General features: G+C 37.2%; 3 protein-coding genes across 3 annotated transcripts; all 3 read right to left on the bottom strand.

Annotated features, from left to right (window-relative positions):
- Nucleotides 1–531: 531 nt before the first annotated feature.
- On the bottom strand, nt 532–4,853 carry LOC141847241 (protein FAR1-RELATED SEQUENCE 6-like). The gene is made up of 6 exons (XM_074735233.1): nt 4,710–4,853; nt 1,579–3,789; nt 1,392–1,493; nt 1,207–1,303; nt 1,005–1,109; nt 532–887 (listed from the first exon to the last, which is right to left on the bottom strand). The coding sequence occupies exons 2-5, from the start codon at nt 3,745–3,747 to the stop codon at nt 1,036–1,038; spliced, it is 2,442 nt and encodes an 813-aa protein (XP_074591334.1). The 5' UTR covers nt 3,748–3,789; nt 4,710–4,853; the 3' UTR covers nt 532–887; nt 1,005–1,035.
- Nucleotides 4,854–6,141: 1,288 nt separating this feature from the next.
- On the bottom strand, nt 6,142–9,251 carry LOC141847247 (vacuolar protein sorting-associated protein 32 homolog 1-like). The gene is made up of 7 exons (XM_074735241.1): nt 9,169–9,251; nt 8,852–8,934; nt 8,460–8,559; nt 7,180–7,265; nt 6,979–7,070; nt 6,589–6,703; nt 6,142–6,508 (listed from the first exon to the last, which is right to left on the bottom strand). Exons 2-7 carry the CDS (start codon nt 8,921–8,923, stop codon nt 6,317–6,319), a joined length of 657 nt encoding a protein of 218 aa, XP_074591342.1. The 5' UTR covers nt 8,924–8,934; nt 9,169–9,251; the 3' UTR covers nt 6,142–6,316.
- A 1,129-nt stretch (nt 9,252–10,380) lies between these two features.
- On the bottom strand, nt 10,381–12,659 carry LOC141847243 (BTB/POZ domain-containing protein At5g47800-like). The gene is given in 6 exon segments (XM_074735235.1): nt 10,381–10,664; nt 10,666–10,853; nt 10,938–11,651; nt 11,728–12,138; nt 12,234–12,303; nt 12,375–12,659. Coding segments are annotated over 6 exon segments (1,623 nt in total). The 5' UTR covers nt 12,434–12,659; the 3' UTR covers nt 10,381–10,483.
- Nucleotides 12,660–19,022: the final 6,363 nt, after the last annotated feature.

Genomic DNA, 19,022 nt, shown 5'->3' with positions numbered 1-19,022 from the left:
AAAGATGGCTACGTAATGCCTCTCTGAATTTAGAGGTTTAATAAAATTTTAAATATATAAATAACATAAAAAATAATTCATAAATAAATTTAATTATAATTTTATCTGACATTTGTTTATGATTTTGTTCATTTGCTTATTATTGAATTAAGAGCATAAAATTGTCTTAATAACACCTTAAATAAACAAGTTTAATATAAAATTTTGTTACATGGTTAAAACTCCTTTATTTTTCAAATAAATAAATTTGTGCATGTTTATTTCAACTTAATTTAAATTTTCAAATTTTTAAAGCTTAAAACAAAAAAAAAAATCTAAACCAAACACAACACATTTATTTTTCTTCTTCTACTAGTTTTGCTTGCTGTACTAGTTCATTTTCAATTACTAAAATAATAATACCACAAATGATATCACTTGCAAAAAATAAATCAATTCATATAAATATATATGCACAAACCTCAGTGATGATGTCCATAAAAGCTAAAATAATATAAAAGCTTTTTGAACAACTTCAGCTTTCCCACTTGCTAAAGAACATTCATATGATCCAAATTTGTGCGAAAACTCTTCTTCTAAAATATTTTAACTCTTATATTTGATGTAGTAAACAACAATTCGAGGGTAACTAAGCAACATCCTCATTTTACATTAGTTTACACTGAACAATGATCCAGATACAGATGGCTGTTACACTTCACTGAGAAAAAAGAGAAACCTCAAAATAAGAACTCTCTTAAATATAAATTTTAAATTTTCTTTTGAGCCAATCAAAGTGGAAGGATCCGCCAAATATCAACATGAATTGATCTGCAGCTACAGTGGTCGAGGAGTCTTTTTCCAAAAATCAGTGATCTTGCAACAGCATAACTTTTTCACTACAAATCCTATGAAAATTTCAAAAGAAAACAATGCATCTTTCAGCTGAAAATTGAAACGAAGATCTAAAACATCAAGTGACATGCAAACTACCACTCTGATATGAAAGAGAACAAGCAAGATACCAGAATTTTGCAGAGTTCTGGTTCTCAAACATCACTTGGCATCGTTGAATTCGCGCATCGGATAATCAGCCAATCCGTGCGGACTCCAAAACTGGCTTCGTATTTCTGAATAGTTGGTAATGCAAACCGTTAGTTAGCAGCATTTAACATTTCATGCCAAATTAGAAGTTATCAGTGGATTGATTCATTGAAGTTGAGTTACCTGCAGTGCCTTCAACTGGTGCTACAAGTGGAGGATTGGTGCTCACATTTTGCAAATTTAAAACTTGGCCAGAGTATTGACAATAATTTGCATTTGCCTAATGTCAGAAACGTAGATAAACTTCGACTTAAAACTTCTCTTGAGCTAGCATAAGCTGTAGTTTCGATTTACCGAATAGTGTGTACCTGGAAAATGCTTTCTTGTGTTCCAACCTCTGTTAAGCCTTGTGGACTTGTCCCTACAAAATTGCATCCATAAATGCCATTGCCAACGTTCTGTTGTGGTATCTGAAGATTAAATGTAAAAAAAAACGAGTTAGGTATTGTCTCAAATGGACAATGAAATCGTACAAACTTCAACTTAAACCTTCACCTGTTGGTCGTGCCTTCTGTCGCTTCTTTGATCTTTCTTTTTGTGTTGCGATTGTTTCTTTTTAGTATGGTTGACCTTGGATAACTTTGTTTTTGTTGGATGCCCTTGCTTACGGAGAGCAAGAGGATTAAGCAATTTATTTTCCATGGTCAGATTACCAGAAGAGAGTGCACAACCTTTGTCATCCTCATTGCTTTTATTAATCCTTTTCTGGTAATCGTTGATATAACTCCATAACATCTCACAGTATTCGTCAGTCTCGACTGCTATGTCTGCTGCCTCCTCAAACTTCTTGTATAGGTAATCATACCGCTGTGCCTTTGGATTATTGCTCCAACCGCAATAACCAGCTTTCACTTTCATGTGTCGCCTTTTCATATCCTTTCTCCATCGTGGTAGAATGTATTTGGCTGGAACATTGGGAATTTGCTTTTTCACAAGGACAGATATGATATGCCTGCATATAATTCCCCTAAATTCAAATGTGCGACAAGTACATCGAACTTCACAATCCCCCTCATTGAAGTGTACTTTGTAATGCACCATCCTATGATGTTGTTCCTCATTATCCCCAACGACGACATCCTCAGACACATCATATTCAGATGCACCATCTGTCCCACCTGCCAACAAGACTTCGCAATAAAGCTTCGCAACCAACTCTTGTTGAAATTCTTTGAATTTATCAATGGTATAAAGCGGTTGAAATTGTTTCTCTAGATCAAAATGGGTTATGCAGGGGACCCACGAGTTGAACGACTGAAGGTCTACTAGGTCTTCTTTGTCAACTTTAGTCTCCAACACAATATCATACTGTTCAATGAATTGCTTCGTTGTTGTATTGGAGTATACAATCCCATCGAAGAAGGGATTTATCTTTTGACTCCGCTGAGTTGTTGACATCCCGGCCCAAAAAGTATCTTTCACAAAGACAGGGACCCAAATATGCCGCTCTTCATATAAACCTTTCAACCAAGCATTATCATATAAATTAAATTTCTCAATGAATTTAATCCAACTTTCTTCAAATTCTTCCTTTGTGAAAGAATCATACACTGCATTTTGCATAATCTTTTTCATTTCTTCATACGACTTATAGCCCTTCAACTTTTCTGGTAACTTCTTCATTATGTGCCACAAACACCAACGGTAATGGGTGCCTGGGAATACAATCTCAATAGCCTTTTGCATTGCCTTGTCTTGATCTGTGATGATAGCATTTGGTGCCTTTTGGGACATGCATGACAGTAAAGCTCTAAACAACCATGTAAATGTTACAGAGTCTTCATTTGACAGCAAGCCACATCCAAACAGAATTGATTGACCATGGTGGTTGACTCCTACAAAAGAAACAAAAGGCATATCATTTTTGTTTGTCAGATATGTAGTATCTATTGCAACAACATCACCGAACTCTTCATATGCTATCCTACTCCTTGCATCTGCCCAAAATATATTTCTAATTCTCGATTCTTCATCAACGTCTATTGCATAGAAAAAGCTAGCATTCTTGGCTTTCATGCGGATGAAGTAATCAAAAATTGCCTCAGCATCTCTTATGCCCAGCCAAAACTGCCTTGCTTTGTCAGCAGAAGTTGTGGGATCTTTTTCCAGAGGTGATACATTCTCATAATGCTCTGTTTGAACAGAACAAAATTTGTTATTCTTAGTTGACACATTCCCGTTGATATCATTCAATTCTAATTTTCTATGTGCACCTATTGGCAAATCCCTGTTGCACATGCAGAAGCGTGATTTCCTTGGAACTAAAGGGTGGCTATGCTCAAGCCTAACTGAATTAACTCTGCAACTCCCATTTTCAAAAAGAGTAGCATTAACTCGAGCCTTGCAACCAGTTTTTGTTGTTGGCTTTGGTTGTAAGATATTTCTTTTGTACACATATGGCTTCCCCTCGCGAGAACATGCGATAGTTACATGTTCTATTTTTCCCGAGCTTGAGATTGTTCTTGATTTTCTACTAACACGAAAACCTTCCTGCTTTCCATATCTTTTATAATATTCAACAAGAGCATCCAAGGAATTAAAAGTCATTCCGGGTTCAGGTGCTTTTACTGTTTCAAAACCAACTATTTGTTCCAGTCTCTCTGTATCTTGGTCATTAATAAGCTCTTCGTCACTAGACTCAACTGTGGATACATTTTGTTCCATATGGAGTAGTGTGATACGAATCGAGCAGCACTCCTGAACCAACTGAAAAGAAAAGTTACTGAATAAAGGAATCATAGTTCTCAAAGCTTCATTCCAAAGCAACATGATACGAATGCCAATTATGCAACTACCAGAATGCATGTTGCTAAATAAAGTTCCAGTTTTTACATGACAAATTAAGCATCAATGAATTGGTTCTCAGCAACAAGGTCCTCCAACCACAGAGGAACAAAAAAACTTCTATTGCCTGGGAACCACCTTCAGTTCTTCCCGGGTTTCTCATGCATACAGCAACCTATAACTAATTCAACTTGGTGCAAGACATAATCTCAGCTCCACTATAGTAAACGGTGAGTCACTATACACTTGAAGAAATTATCTACTTTCCATTTTACTTGTTAAACCATTCTTGGTAACCAAAACAATGTAGCTATCTTAGTACATATCAATTTACAAGAACAACAGCAACTTATTTGGAGCATGTATAAATTTCCAGCGAAAATAACCCAGGACAATCTTATCTGCTATAGTCAGCCATACAGTTAGCCAGCCTTGATTCTCAAAATAAGATGATATAAAAGACAGTTTCTACTATAGCGAAAACATTTCTCTCGTACACGTCTGTTTTCAGAGTGATCATTTAGTTCACCATCCACCCTTGTATTTGCATTTGATAAAGGAAATATGCTATAAACCTTGTTAGCGATCGAGTTACAGGTGAAAGGCAGTTAAAGAAACAATATGCCATAAATTAGGATAGCAATATGGGAATGAAGATGGATGATTGGGATAGTTCTAGAAGGATACTTCACAATAAGTTGGTATGGCCAATAAGTAGGATTTGTACAAGTAGTGTTGAAAGCTCAAAGGAGTTCCTCCAAATCCAACCAAATTACTGGAAAGGCACAATCATGAACTTCTCAACGTTCAAACAAAAGGACCAAGAAAATCGAACGGAATACCTCTGCAACGAATTAGGGTTAGAATGCGCGCTCACTCTGGTACATGGCTCTTGCCGGCTATGGTTAGGGGAGACAACACAATCTTGTGGGGATGCGGCGCCGTGAGCCACGGGAAGCGGTCGACGACCGCCGCCACATCGTGGAGGGAGAGATCGCCGCCGCCGCCGCGTCGACCGACGAGGAAGGAGTGAGGTTTTCAGGGGTGCGGTCTCCAGTTGAACGTGCAAAAGTTTCAACGGGTAACGTGGCATTGTTATCGGCGCTTCACTTAGTGGGGCCCTTGTTACTTCTTACGTGTGTTCATCACAAGACAACACGTGGCCATTCTCCGCGGCGTCCACGGCACCCGTGTGAGTTGTCTCACTTTGTTAGGGCTTTCTAATATTTGAAAAGTCCGCGGCGTCCACGGCATCCGTGTGAGTTGTCTCATTTTGTTAGGGTTTTTTAATACTTGAAAAGTCTTCATTAATATGCCGTAATTTACTTATTTTCAAAATTAATCCATTTCCCTTCCCTAAATAGCTTTAATGTGGTTATTTAAAATTTACAAATCATTTTAAGCATTCTGAAAAAAATTACCAAAAACAAAGGAAGAAATCATTTTATGCGATAAAATTTAATATCATCAATCAAATCACGATTAATTAACTAATATAAACCCATTAAATACTCTTAATATACTCAGTTAACTTTTTAATGGTGACAATTAACAACTAGTTAAATGATTAATTAACGGTTTTTCTCAACTACCTAATTATTATTAGTAATTTAATGAAGAAATTAATTTCGTTATTAAATTAAGGATCGATTAAATTAACAACCAACTTTAAAATTGATCTCATTAGCCGTTGTCTTCCATTTTTTAAAAGAGAAATGATATACTACATGAAAAAGCAGTATGATATACTATACTACATGGATGTAGGATCCAAATCTATAGTATCATGCTACGTTTTCATACTGCGTTTTCATGTAGTGTATCATTTTTCTTTTTAAAATTGATCTCATTAGCCGTTGTATTCCATTTCTCTTTGGACTGGAAGAGCTCTCTCCTGGCAAGAGTCAAATCTCGACGAAGTCGAGGCAATGCCCTCCTCCCTAGTAAATAATTGTAACTTCTCGATTTATCTTCTTATAAATGATTATGAAATCGATCGTGTAACACCACTGGGATAACAGATTCCACCTTTTACTGAAATGGAAGAGTTCTCTCCGATTGCTGACCAGCAACAAAGAAATGAGGGAAGAAAGCACCGTCTGCAACTTCAAATTATGCGATAAATATTTAGCGTTGAAACTATCATCAATCAAATTACGAATAAGTTCTTTAAAATGAGCAAGATTTGAAATTAGCGGAATGAACTCTGCCTTTGTTGAACAAGAATTGTTAGTAACACTTTTGATCAACAATGAGTTTGCTTTCAAGAAATACAAAACCCAACAAAAGTCTCCTCCATCTCAAGGCACTCCCAATTATTGAATATTGATTTTAAGACACATACTGTTCCGACAATTATATTAGTACAACAATCAGTTTAGTCGTGGCATCATCAAAGTTGATCCTAATCTACTACACATGGAACATATCAAAGATTCATGGTAGCTGACTACAGTGCCATCTCAGCTTGCAATGCTGCAAGTTCATCTTCTTCGGCAGTATTTTTCTGGGGAGTAGGGCGAACCGGTAGTCTACCAGTCGGAGCGTGCACTGGAGCAGCTGGAGCAGCCACAGCCGGCTGAAGAAGCTGTTCCTCCAACTCAGCTCCTTCCAACTCCTCCAGTTCTGCTTCCAACTCATCCTGACATACAAAGTTTGATTTGTAGCAAGAACACAAGGAAAATGGAGCAGCAAAAGATTGAACATGGAGTGAAGGTATACTTCGTCAAAATCAGCTGCAGCTCCAATCGGAGTGGCTAATGCTTCCTGGATTTGTTTCATGTTCTCCGTCTGCTCATTGATCTCGTCCATAGTCTTGTCAACATCATCGATATTACTGTATCAAACAAAGTGAAGCAGTCATATTCATCCATATTTCTGTTTTAATACACAATTCAACCATAGTACCATACCAACTATTACAAACTGAGTGGTAAAAGAAGCATGGAAAGTATTAGTAATTTACATGATACAAGAGCAAATAAAAATCAGTAAATATGAAGCATCAGTAATAGATTTTTATTCATAGAATTACTACAGATTGATATGGAAGAGTATTAGTTCATTTAGAATAGAAAAAACCATTATGCAATAGAGTTTTAATCTACTCACACTGCTTTTTGCATTGCCTTCATCGCCGATGCTCCTGTTCTCAATGCATCAACGGTCTCTGTCGTAGCTTTTGCACCTTCCAACAGTATAATCTGGAATTACCCATAAGGGCATAAATACAAGATGACTATGATGTTTACATAAGGAAAGTCACAAGAATAAAGCAAAAAAATCGAGCAAGTCCTAAATTTTGATCAAAACCTGATCATGAATTCTCAGTTGGAAGTTTCCAAGCTGCTCAATTTGTTGCTCATAAAGTCTCTTCCTCTTCAAGCATTGTATAGCAGCTAAATAGAGAAGAAAACACAATTTTCAGATTGTTAAAAGCTACCAAATTGTTTAGAGAATGTTTCTTTGATAACAGAGCATGAATATCAATGTGCACAAAGATAAAGGGCAGAGGTAACATGATAAACAAATTTGGAAAAGGTAGAAGTATTGATTTTATGAAAGGTAAAAATGAACATGAATCATAGAATCTCACAATTTATTATGTCATTGGTGTCCAGTGTGTTGTTTGATCAAAGCCACATGCAATAGAGTAAGTGTATTCTCATAGTTCAGATACAAAGGTTTACGAAATGGCATAAAACATGCTTCTCATGCCAAGATGTAAACAATCTAAATACGCTATAAGATTATTAGTATGTAGAGGAGGAGCAATCAAATTCAAAGTAAAAAAAGTATAAATGTAAAGAATGACTATATCTATCTGATTGTGAAGAGTTACATGAGCTACATAAATCACCTTAGGTGAAGATTCTTGTCGAGAAAATTTAGCACTTTGATAGGACCAATATATATTTGTATATATACATATATATTGGTAAGGTAGTTGACGTACAATTTTTGGGTGAAAATAATACGATTTGGTTGGTTTTCTCTAAAAAACAACAAAACAGGTGGATAGACCTGACCACTAGCCATATTCAGTTAGCAATAGCAATTGTTCTATTCAAATGAATCCAAGAAAAACATATTTAGGGAAAGATGATTTTTCATGTATATTGTTATATTTCTCGAGATCACGTAGGAAATCTAAGTCTACTCTATTCTTTTAGTTCCCAATAAGTTCACAACTCAAGTTTATTCTTATGAACACCAGGGGAACACCATAACAACTTAATGGAGAAGCACATTCCACTTTCAAATGTTCAAAATTGAACAATCACGAAGAGCATATATAGTATGTCAAATGAACAAGTTCAGATATCCAATATTATAGATAAAAAGAAACTTACCATACTAAGAAAACAATATTATCTACTCTATATAATTAGCAAGACAATATTATAACCTAAAAAGATATGACAAACTTATGTCGGAGCATAAGTATGAAGCTTCGCACACAAACTAATACTTATCACACAGGATAAATAACTTGTGATAGAACAATTTGGTATTTTGGCTAGATCACCTTCGTTAGTCTCATTGACAAAAAAGTGAGGCATAAACTTGTACAACCAGATGATAAATCTCACCTCTCTTGTTTTTAGATTTGGTGAATTCTTTAGCCTTTTCGATCTCAGCATCAGACTTCTTAAGGAGAACTTTCTCCTTTTTCTCGAGCATTTCAAGTGTCTGAAACATATATAGTGATGATTAGAAATGTATCATCCACTGATACTCTGACAACAACAACAACAAAAACCCTATATTTGTGGCCCAAAACATGTGTTCATGCTCTTATGAAAACTATTCACAAATTAAATCACTCTATAAGGCAAAGCAAAACTGAATTTTTTTCATGAACAAGTTGAAGTTGGGCTTCCACATCATGTATCCAAACAAACATCAAAAAAGCTCAACAATCCGCGAAGATTGGAAGATCGTAGTCAAGAAACAGCAAACAAGATGGGAAAGATCGAAGTACCTCATATAATTTCTCAATAGTTGCCAAGGCGCTGGTTTGCTCTTTGGGCTTTCCTAAAAGCCTACTAAACATCCTCGGAGTTCCTGCTATCAAACCGAAGTTTAGAATCTCAAGCAAAAATCACAACACTAGAACAAGAGATGAAAGCTCTCTCTCATCGATCAATCAATTCGTTGACTTCAATCCCCATCTAACAAATCCAAATCAAAGAAGCAAAAAAAAAGCCGAAAAGAGATGGCAGGCAGTGAAAGATAACTCGATCTGAAGTTTTCGAGATCGAAAATAACACCACAGAAGAATCAAAATGATGAACTTGCCTCTGAGTCTAGGGCTTCCGCGAGTTCGATCGGGAAGGGCGATGGATATTGACGCAGCAGGAGGAAAAGGGAGCTCGTCGAGAAAAAGCAGACCAGTAGGTAAAACAGGCGACTAAAAGTTGAACTTTATTTAATAAGAGAAATTGAAGGGGTGTTTTATCCAAAATGACATTGTAAAATTCAAACTTGAACATCCAATAAATTCAAAGGTTTCTTTTATAAAATGTCAAGTAATTTTAGAGTTTATAAAATATTTTTATTATCACTTAAATCGTGCTAGATGCCGTTCAATTTAATAGATAAATGATTAACTTTTATATCAAAAAAAAACTTAAATAGATAAATAAAACTGCCAAAAAAGCATTTCAAGTTTAGTTTATTAACTCAAACCATGATGTCTTTATAAAATATTTTTCAATAATAATTAAAAGAATGTTGTTTATTTTTGTTATGGTAAAAGGACATTTTAACTTCAAAAATATTAAAACACCACCTTCATCTCATTTTTTATTATAAAAAAATACTTCATTTCATTAATATGATAATAATTTTAATCAAAACCCTTAAAAAGTTGACTATAGTATAAAAAATTCTAATTTTTTTTATAGTTTAGATTTTTAATTTTTACGATCTAATTAATTTTGAAAATGATCGATAACCTCATAAAAAAATTTTTATCGATTTTCAAGGATAATTTCAAAAGTGTCATAATAATAAAGCATCAACAATTGACTTCTGCAGTCTTCACCATCTTATAAAATCATTTTAACATCAAAATAAATACATTGCTCATAAAGATATATTTGTGAACCTATAAGTATTTATCTTGCGATTGTCCAATCTGAATTTCCATCAAATTTAATGTTATCGTATGAGTATTTAATACGATTGACCTTACAATCATCTGTGAGGAGATAAATTGAAAAGCTATAATTAATTGAGAAGCTATAGTTAGTCACGACAAAGAAGGACTGAGATTCGACCTTTGTCCACTTTAATAAGTTTACTCTGTCGTAACTAACTCAATTATATCTCGAGAACTAATTTAGGAGCCTCACAATTACAATTCCTAACTATTTTGCTGATTCACGAGCAACATAATTCTGCAGTTCTATTAGGATTTGATTGGGCATTCCTACTACTGAAATCACTGAACAGAAGGAAACTAAACTTAAAAGTTCTGTAGATAAACTCGAATAATACCACTGAAAAAAGAATAAGAATCATGAATACTTCTTAAATACCAATAAATCATCATTTAAAGCAGAACGAGGAGGAGACATTTCGATCACATTAATTCTTCTTCTTCTTCCATTCAACTCTGAATATGTTTACTTGTTCTTGTAGGTTCGGATGATGGCGATGGCACCACCCTCGTTTTCTCTGCTCGCGTAGCTAAAGCAGGCTCTCGATGATGGCGCCGACTTTCTGCTCTGTTTCTAGGCTTCTTCTCCTCGTCCTGAGCTGCTACCTTGGCAATTGATGCTTCTTGACCAGGCGCCGGCGCCGGCGCCGGCGCCGGCACTGCCATTCGTTTCTTGATCGATGAACAGAAGCTGCACGATGGTGCGCAGTGGCAGCTGGTCATTGCCGATGGCGTCTACGCGTGCTTCGGCTGACAATTTCCTGCATTCGATCATCCTGCAGAGTCTCTTCTTCTCTGCCTTGCTTAACTCCGGGTGTTCCTAGTTCAGTAACAGCATAATAGTCACGCGATAATAATTTTACCAGTTTCTAAAAATGGAACTAATTTTTGCAAAAAATCTTACTCTTAGGTAAGTGTCGATCGCCTGATACAGTCCATCGTGTTCTGTTCGTGCCATGTCAGGCAAGGACCCTGCGAGCTCAATGAACTTGGAAACTGGCAAATCAGTGCGGCTCGCGATGATCTGGAGGTACGAATCGAAGGTCCTTCCCACCTTGGCCATGGAGGCGATGACTCTCTCCGTCTGTTCTCGCGGCACGGACTGGCAGAGTTGCAGGAGGAAGCTCTCCAGGACCGCCTCCACCATGCCGATATCCGAAATCAGCAGATCACTCGCAGCGACCTCATCCAGATGCTGGCCTGATCGCCTCACGAGCTCTGCTTTGGTGGACGAAGAGGCTCTCACATGGCAGGCGATCTCGAGCAGCCTCAGCAAGAAACTGCCTGAAACTGACCTCGACTCGGCTGGGATCATGCTCACGATGGCCTCGAGAACTTGTCTGTGCTTGCTCATGGTCTCGTTGGTCTGATTCACCGAGCTCTGAGCTTGCTTCTGCAACTCCAGTGGACTCGGCATGTGCTTGCATGCGTAGACATGCAGTGCTTCCCCAACAAGTGCAGAGGGGAGCTTCTTGGTGGACTTGACTGTCGATATGATCGATCGAAAGAGCTCGAGATCGAGATCAGACACATCTTCAGTCCACCAGTCCTTGGGGACTGCATGCTTCTGCTTCTTCTTGTTGTAGCCCGGCCTCGTATAAGTATAGGACCATGAAACCTGTGGAAATTAATGGCAAACAATGAATTCATGATCATCTTAAACGATATGGTTCAGAGCAGAAGTACTGGCAAACCTGTGATGGATGAATGAGGATCTTTTCGATGATCGAATCCATGCAAGGTTGCACAATTCTGTGATCGTCAGACCACCCAGAGTGCCTCCACATCGACTGGAGCGTCAGGATCGAGTCTTTCCAGCCTTCGAGGATGCAGGAGTTGAAGAACAGCTCGAGCTTGCTGATGAAGTTCCCTTTGGCGACCGACTCGTTCATCCTCAGGAATTTGGCACCAGAAATGGCCGCCACAAAGTTGTGAGCGCTGAGGTTGATGGTGATCCCGTAGCAGAATTTAGCACAGAGCTCGAAGGCTTCTTCTCCCCCTGGAATATCATGGAGAGCAATTGGGCTTGCCTCGCCGGCTTCACTGTCGCCGCCGTCGACGGAGCAGAGCCGTTGCACAAGGCCGCACTTCACCAGAAGTGGAAACTGCATTCAAAATGATCATTTCATTGAGGTCGTCAGTAGTATCATGTTTGTGTTTGTGTTTGTGTTTATGTTTGTTCGATTGTTCAAGATTGGACCTTATGCAAGAGGTAAGTAGTGTGGCTGATGTGAACAATGAGGTCAGTGGGCACATCAGAAGGCACTGATCTGCAGCAGAATCAAATCAAGAACATTCATGAGCACAACAAGAGTATTCAACTAGTTCTGCTTTTACTAACCTCACAGCTTCATCTGTGTAAAAGGTGTCTGGCTTTGTTCCGAGTTTCATATACTTCATCTTCACCGATCGATCCTTAGAAGTTCAGGCCGCAGCTTGAGACATGTACTCTAAGCAGCAACAACTTTGCTACGCATTGTTTCATCGAAAAAGTGGATCAGTTATAGTTTTCTCAAGCTAGAATTGAGTAGGCAGGCAAGGCCCCATGAGCATTTCCTTTGTTCTCAGGCACAAAGGTTGTTCTTGTTGGCCCTTGCCTGCAAAACTAGATTTTACAGATCAATATCTTTTAGTTTCGAAGTCGCATTCGATGTGAATCCGAATCTCTTGTATTCAAAGATCATGGGGAAACATGATGGGGCCATGAAACAGCAACTGTGTCTTGTAAAAATGCATCAGTTACCAAACTCCAACAGCTAAAGTTGAAGCAATTGAGCAAAGGTCCATAATGATATCTTCTCATTACTGACTTTTAACAAAAGCTTCCACTAAGCTGGTCCCTTGTACTGCTGCACCACTTTCATCATCACAGTGCCAACTTTGTTGGTGATCACTTGATGTGTCTGGCCATTGTGCTAATGAGCCATGGTGCGAGCATCTGGGTGGCCAAGTCTATCATGACAGTCACTACTTGCTCAATTGCTTCATGATAGAAGATTCCGCGAAATCTCGATGAACAGATTTCGGAAAGAATCATAGTGTTGTTGTAGGCATAAGTTTTCTAGGTGCACATGTAAAAACTTGGAACACAAAGCACTACTGAAAATCCATCTTTAGCAGACCTTCAACTGAAACTACTAATTTTCTATAACATTGCATTGACTAATCGAATTTCATATCATCTATCTGTTCTGAATCTCAGAGAAACAATTGTAATACTAAAGAGTTGGATACATTCTTAACAAGAACTAGTAATGCTGTAAAAATACTGCTCACCTGATGAAGAAATAGAGAGAAGAGATCCCCTTGAGTGATAATGCACATAGGAAGCATTATATAGACTCCATTAGAAAGATCTATGATGTTTCATTATGAACATGGAAGTTTGTGAAATGATTAATGACTGCTGATAATGTTTACAACAACAGTATCATTGTTGGCTTGACACATAAAAAGGAGAATCTCTTGAGGCCTTTTGTTTTATTATTGATATTGTTATTATTATTATTATTGCAGTGCAGAGATTTTAGTAAGTGGAGTGCATCATGTGCTCATTGAAAGGCCAAAGAAGGGCAAACACATAAACAAGGCCCCTGACAATGAAAAAAATTTCAGATTCCCCCCTCTCTCTTTTGAAAATTGCACATAATTAGTATTGCGACTCACTAAAGCACCACTAAGTAAAACAGGAGTAGTACTTTCTGTATAAAAATGCGACTAAATACATCTTGTAAAAAGGAGACCTAATTCAAGAATCAAAGAGGATTTGTGATTTGAGCGGATTCAAAGTCAGGAGATAAGTAATGAGGAAGTTCATGATAGTCATATGCTCTCGTTGGCGTTGTTGAACCTTCACATCAGGACTAAAGGGCAGCAACATATTAAGCTCCTCATATGTCTTCTTGAATGTCATAAAATAATTAATCAGTGATTGATCTTGCTCTTCCACACGGTAAGTTAAACTCTTTCGATTATGTTGTCACTCCATGAAGAGGAGGAAAAAGAGAGGATGTTTTCGAAAAAGAAGATATTTTAGTACAATGAACTTGAGAGAGGCTACTCTTGCTTGACACCTCAAAGTAGGAGCTATGCTCCATGAAGAGTAGAGGCTTTTCGAAGAGGGACAAGGCTTTTCAAACTTGATGTTGCCATTTTTAAATCGAAAGGCTATCCATAGGTTTCTCTTTGGTTTCGATATTTTTGAATATAAGATCTTATCTAAGAAATTCGTTGAGGTTCGTCCAATACCAGTATTCATCCTTGAAGAAGGCCTACCCTTGCCTTTGTTTAGGCTCCGTAAAGGGGAAGAAAAAGATATTACGATACAATGAACATGAGACTTAAATTCAAACATTTTCAAATATAGGCCCTCTATATAAGAAATCCTTCACTAATTAGTAGAGGTTTGTCTTAATCGATTTTTCGACTTGCTCTATGATTGAGGCCTCAAAGTAGGGACTACAATCCATGAAGAGGAGGAAAAGAGAAGGAAGGGTGGGTCCTCTCTACAACTACACCTAACCACTAAGAACAAACAAGTAGATTCCATGTCCTATCATGCTCTCAAATGGTGATGGATCTCAAGTGGTGGTGTTGCTCTTCTTCTCCTTTCTTCTTTCTCTGATCTTAAGTCGTCGATCGATCGACAATGAGAAAAGTGAATTGTATTTTTTCGGTTGGGGTTGTCGGGTGGCTCCTACAATGTCTCCATCCTCTTCTTGTTTGTGCTGAACAATCATCTAGTGACTCAACCTCTCCATTGTCTACTTGCATCATTCAACTTATGACTCCACATGCTTTTTCTCTTTTTCTTCTATGTAATCAATTCGTTCTTGGTGTTTTGTGTGACATTCAGGTCGTAGCCAGATTCCATCTTTTAATTACATTTTATTTTTTTTCACATTATATATGAAATTATAACTATTTGGACGATCGAATGAAAATCTTACTGACTTGATTGCTCAACCTCACATAAGTCTATGCGAAATTTTAAAATAAAGTTAACTCTTTAGCAAAAAGTAGAATCCGTCACCCCAACGACTTCACACGGTCGATCCCTACAGTTGGCTACCCTTGCTCACTTCGCTAAGATTCGACCCTTGCTCACTTCAGTCTACCCCACACTAGCCAACTCAACCATGTCCCAAAGGTAAAATGAAATTAACTCATAATTTATGACTTGGGACAAGTGCAAGAGAGTTGTAGAGCGTATAGGAATTGGGAAGGGGGTGCGAATTAGAGCTATCAAGTTGGATTAAATCCGTCGAGTTGGCCTATCCTGCTAAACAATTTCAATAGATTAGATTGAAATTTTATCAATCTATTTTAAGAAGAGTCTAGATAGACCGTCTCGTATAGGCTCGCAACCTGTGCGGGTCGACCCATGGTGGGCTTGGATTGTCCTGCGAGTTAAAAAAAAATTCTTTCAAAATTTAAATTAAAGCTAGTGTAAAACTCAATGAGCTTGTAGGCTTGGATTAATCAGCGAATTGATGAAAAAAATTCTTTCAAAATTTAAAATTTAATGGGCTTGTGGGTTTGACCCATCTAATCTGTAATCCAAATTTAAAATTTTTAATATTTTTTATATTTTTTATTTTTTGATAGGTTCGTGGGTTGACTCGTCTAGTCCACAACTCATCTTGAGTTGAATTGCGTTGAGTTGGGATTTTCTAACCCATCAAGATGATGGGTGACTCATTCTGTCCCATTCTATGATGTGTTTTTGATCGATCGACTCACTCCATTATGAGTTGATCCGTTTGACGGTAGTGCGACGAATGAGCATCTCCCTCCTTCCTCAATATAAATAAATTTCTTGGCTTCACCCTTTAAGTGTGCATTCCACTATGAATACTTAAATAATCAACTAGGAAGCTTTTCCATCTCATTGAAGTTTCAAAAGATCTTTTGACAATCAAATTCCACCATAACAAAAAAAATTAAGGAGGACAAAGTTAACACTAACACTCGAAAGCAATAGGTAGGACACCTTTATGAAACGTGAGATCTAGCTAAGAAGGAGAAAGTTACGATGACAAATCGAAAGCAATGGATAGGAGACATGATAATAAAAATAATAATAATTATATTTTTTTTATTATTTAAGAATGAAATGATAAAAAAAATTCACAACCTTTATTGTTTTTTTTCTTATTCTTAATAAAAAATTTAAGATTTTTTTAAAAACATTGTACTATATTTCTAATCCAAATAACTAAAACTATAATAAGAACAGCAACAACTAATACTACACAATTGATTCAGAAGATGCAATAACAATCTGTTCTCCTTTGCTTCCGACTATAACTTGTACTTATTTTTTATATTTTGATAATTTAAATATCTAAACTTTGGACTCAATTAATCCAAAAAATGGACAATCTTTTCCCATATCGTCCATCAAGTAAATTTGAAAGTGTAAACGGTTCTTCGTCCAATAATAACATTTTAGATTTTTCATCTTATTAGAGAAAAATATCCTATAATACATCGTAGTTAGAAGAACTATAGATACTTATTAATCTACCGAACATCTTATCGTTGTACCATACCGATGGGCACTTATTCTTTCGTTATCATTGTAGGAAGAGTGGCATGGAGCCTTAATCTCAATATCTAAGAAGTCTCAAAAACAATACTTTTCATCAGAGCACTTACAAATGACTTCAAATTTGGCTAACGAAGTTTTGGAAGACGAGTCTTTGGTAGAATTAAGCACCCGTCTCTTTCTTTGTCTCTGTAGAACTAATTTATCCTCTATCTTGAAAAAGAGTCTTCCAGGGAAAGTGGTTTAACATGCTGGGAAAGAATAGCAGCAAACTGGGAATACCTTTCTGTCATTCAGTCCTTCAGGCCAATTGATCCTAAAGATAAACAAGATCTGTTCATATGAAAAAATTTTATCGATCATCAAAGTAAATCAAAGAAACACAGATGACAATCCAATCTAATAGCTAGCGTTCTCGAATCCATTATCTATTTGAGGGAAAATTCTTATAAATTCACTGTAGTTGAGTCTTGAACTCTAGATGTTTGATTTATCATTGACAAATCTAACTATCACACAGTGCCCCGGGGCGGGAATACCTCTATGTCAGACCTTTCTTTCTTTGCTTCATTTTCAATCATGTCTTTCATCTTGGAAGACAAGATCTGTTATGGGAGGTGTTATCATATAGCGTCTCGTCCGAACTCAACAGTTTAAGTTTAATTAAAACTTAAATCGAACTTAAATCGAGCTTGAGCTAAGAGAAAATGAATCAAGCTCGAGCCTTTTACTGTTCAGTTTGGTTCGATTCAATTACACCCCTAATAGTGATGCAACATAGAAATGAGATATTGTCTATGTCGAATATAATTTTTAATCTTGTATTATGTTAGGTAAAACAGTCAAAATATATTATTCTGATAAATTATTGATTCAATACCACTTAGTACAAATAATGTCTCATTTATTTGTTTGATCTCCTTTCTCTTTCAATCTCTAATGTGATATTGACATTATACATCAAAGTGTCAACATGATACTGAAATAAAATCTTTCCAAATTATAAGTTACATTATGTCTCAAGATTTTAAATTTTGATATTGAATTGTCGAATGATCTAACAAAACTATACTCTAGATGACTTTTAGCCCTTATCTCCTATCACATTCTTTTCCTTGTCTCCTATCGAAACAATATATTAGCAAAACGATGATGAAATGTAATTGCACCATTGCACATTCCACTTTGAATAATTAAATAATCACCTAGGAAGCTTTCTACCCTCTCATTGAAGTTGCAATCAATCTTTAGACAATTAAATTCCACAATGATACTCTTCTTTTTCTTTTGAACTCTTTCCATGGACCTTTATGAAATGTAGGATTAAGAAGGACAAATTATTCTTGATGGACATTTTTTTAAAACGTAGGATTAAAAAGGAGAAAGCTGTTCCCACGGGATGACATGCTTACATGTGGTGATGTTGTAATAAATCATGGGATTAATTTTCTTTCAACAAAAGATAGAATTGGCCATCTCAACGGTTCCCACGACTATTATGAGAATGTCTCATTCTGTTATGGGTTGATCTATCCTGATCAAAAAAGTTAAAAGTTTGGTTCACGTGGAAATAATACGTCGGATAAACCCAACTGACTTTGTGCTCTCCCCAAAAGACCTCATACTAATGGAGATACTTTTCATCCTTTTAAACCCATGATCTTTCCCATGTGTTTTAGATGTGGGACTATGTTTGCACACTTGCAACCCAACAATCCCCCCTCAAACAAAGGACCACTGGAAGCCCTACCATTTCTCATGGTCCGGCTGCCATTTCTCATGGTCCGGTTGTCATGTCCTCATGGTCCGGCTGTTATGTCCCTCATGGTCCGGCTGTCATGTCCTCATCATCAAGAATCTCCCCTACTTCCTTTGTTTTTTCCCGAGGGTTCCCATATGGTTGATTTTTAGATCATGCCTCATCCGGTGGTTAGTGGGTGAAGGCGGTTGCTCGCTCTGATACCAATTGTAGGGTCCTCAAGGATGTCTGCATCTCCATAATGGTATGATATTGTCCCTTGGGCCTAACACCTAATGGATTTGTTCTTGGACTCTCCCCAAAAGACCTCATACTAATGGAGATACTTTTCATCCTTTTAAACCCATGATCTTTCCATGTGTTTTAGATGTGGGACTATGTTTGCACCCTTGCAACCCAACACGACCTGCTCCACTCCTGACTGACTTTGTGCTTGATCTACTCCACTCTCGACTAACTCTGTGCTCGACTTACTCCACTCCCGACAGACTCCATGTCTGACTTGCTCCACTCTCGACAAACTCGGTGCCTGACCGGCCCCATGCCTCCTCAACCGCATGGTCTCTCCTAGGGAAGCCAATTCCCTAGTCGGTTCAGTCCTGTCAAGTCTGTACTCCTGTCTAAAGTAACTCCGCTTCATCATCACTACTTCCCTCACTCATTTTGCTTGATAACCGCCT

This window comes from Curcuma longa, chromosome 16 (assembly GCF_044706935.1).
Source record: "Curcuma longa cultivar G26 ecotype Majalengka, Jawa Barat chromosome 16, ITB_CL_G26_1.1, whole genome shotgun sequence".
Classification (NCBI taxonomy): domain Eukaryota; kingdom Viridiplantae; phylum Streptophyta; class Magnoliopsida; order Zingiberales; family Zingiberaceae; genus Curcuma; species Curcuma longa.
The sequence above is the reverse complement of the archived record's forward strand: the minus strand, read 5'-3'. Positions and strand labels throughout refer to the sequence as shown.

What these genes read in the sequence shown, in the direction of transcription:
- LOC141847247 (XM_074735241.1), bottom strand. Translation starts at nt 8,923, where the DNA reads ATGTTTAGTAGGCTTTTAGGAAAGCCCAAAGAGCAAACCAGCGCCTTG. An exon ending in CTATTGAGAAATTATATGAG is followed by an intron (nt 8,560 to 8,851) that starts GTACTTCGATCT and finishes TATATGTTTCAG; the next exon opens with ACACTTGAAATGCTCGAGAA. An exon ending in CAAATCTAAAAACAAGAGAG is followed by an intron (nt 7,266 to 8,459) that starts GTGAGATTTATC and finishes TTCTCTATTTAG; the next exon opens with CTGCTATACAATGCTTGAAG.
- LOC141847241 (XM_074735233.1), bottom strand. Translation starts at nt 3,747, where the DNA reads ATGGAACAAAATGTATCCACAGTTGAGTCTAGTGACGAAGAGCTTATT. An exon ending in ACAGAAGGCACGACCAACAG is followed by an intron (nt 1,494 to 1,578) that starts GTGAAGGTTTAA and finishes TTTAATCTTCAG; the next exon opens with ATACCACAACAGAACGTTGG. An exon ending in ACCAGTTGAAGGCACTGCAG is followed by an intron (nt 1,110 to 1,206) that starts GTAACTCAACTT and finishes CCAACTATTCAG; the next exon opens with AAATACGAAGCCAGTTTTGG.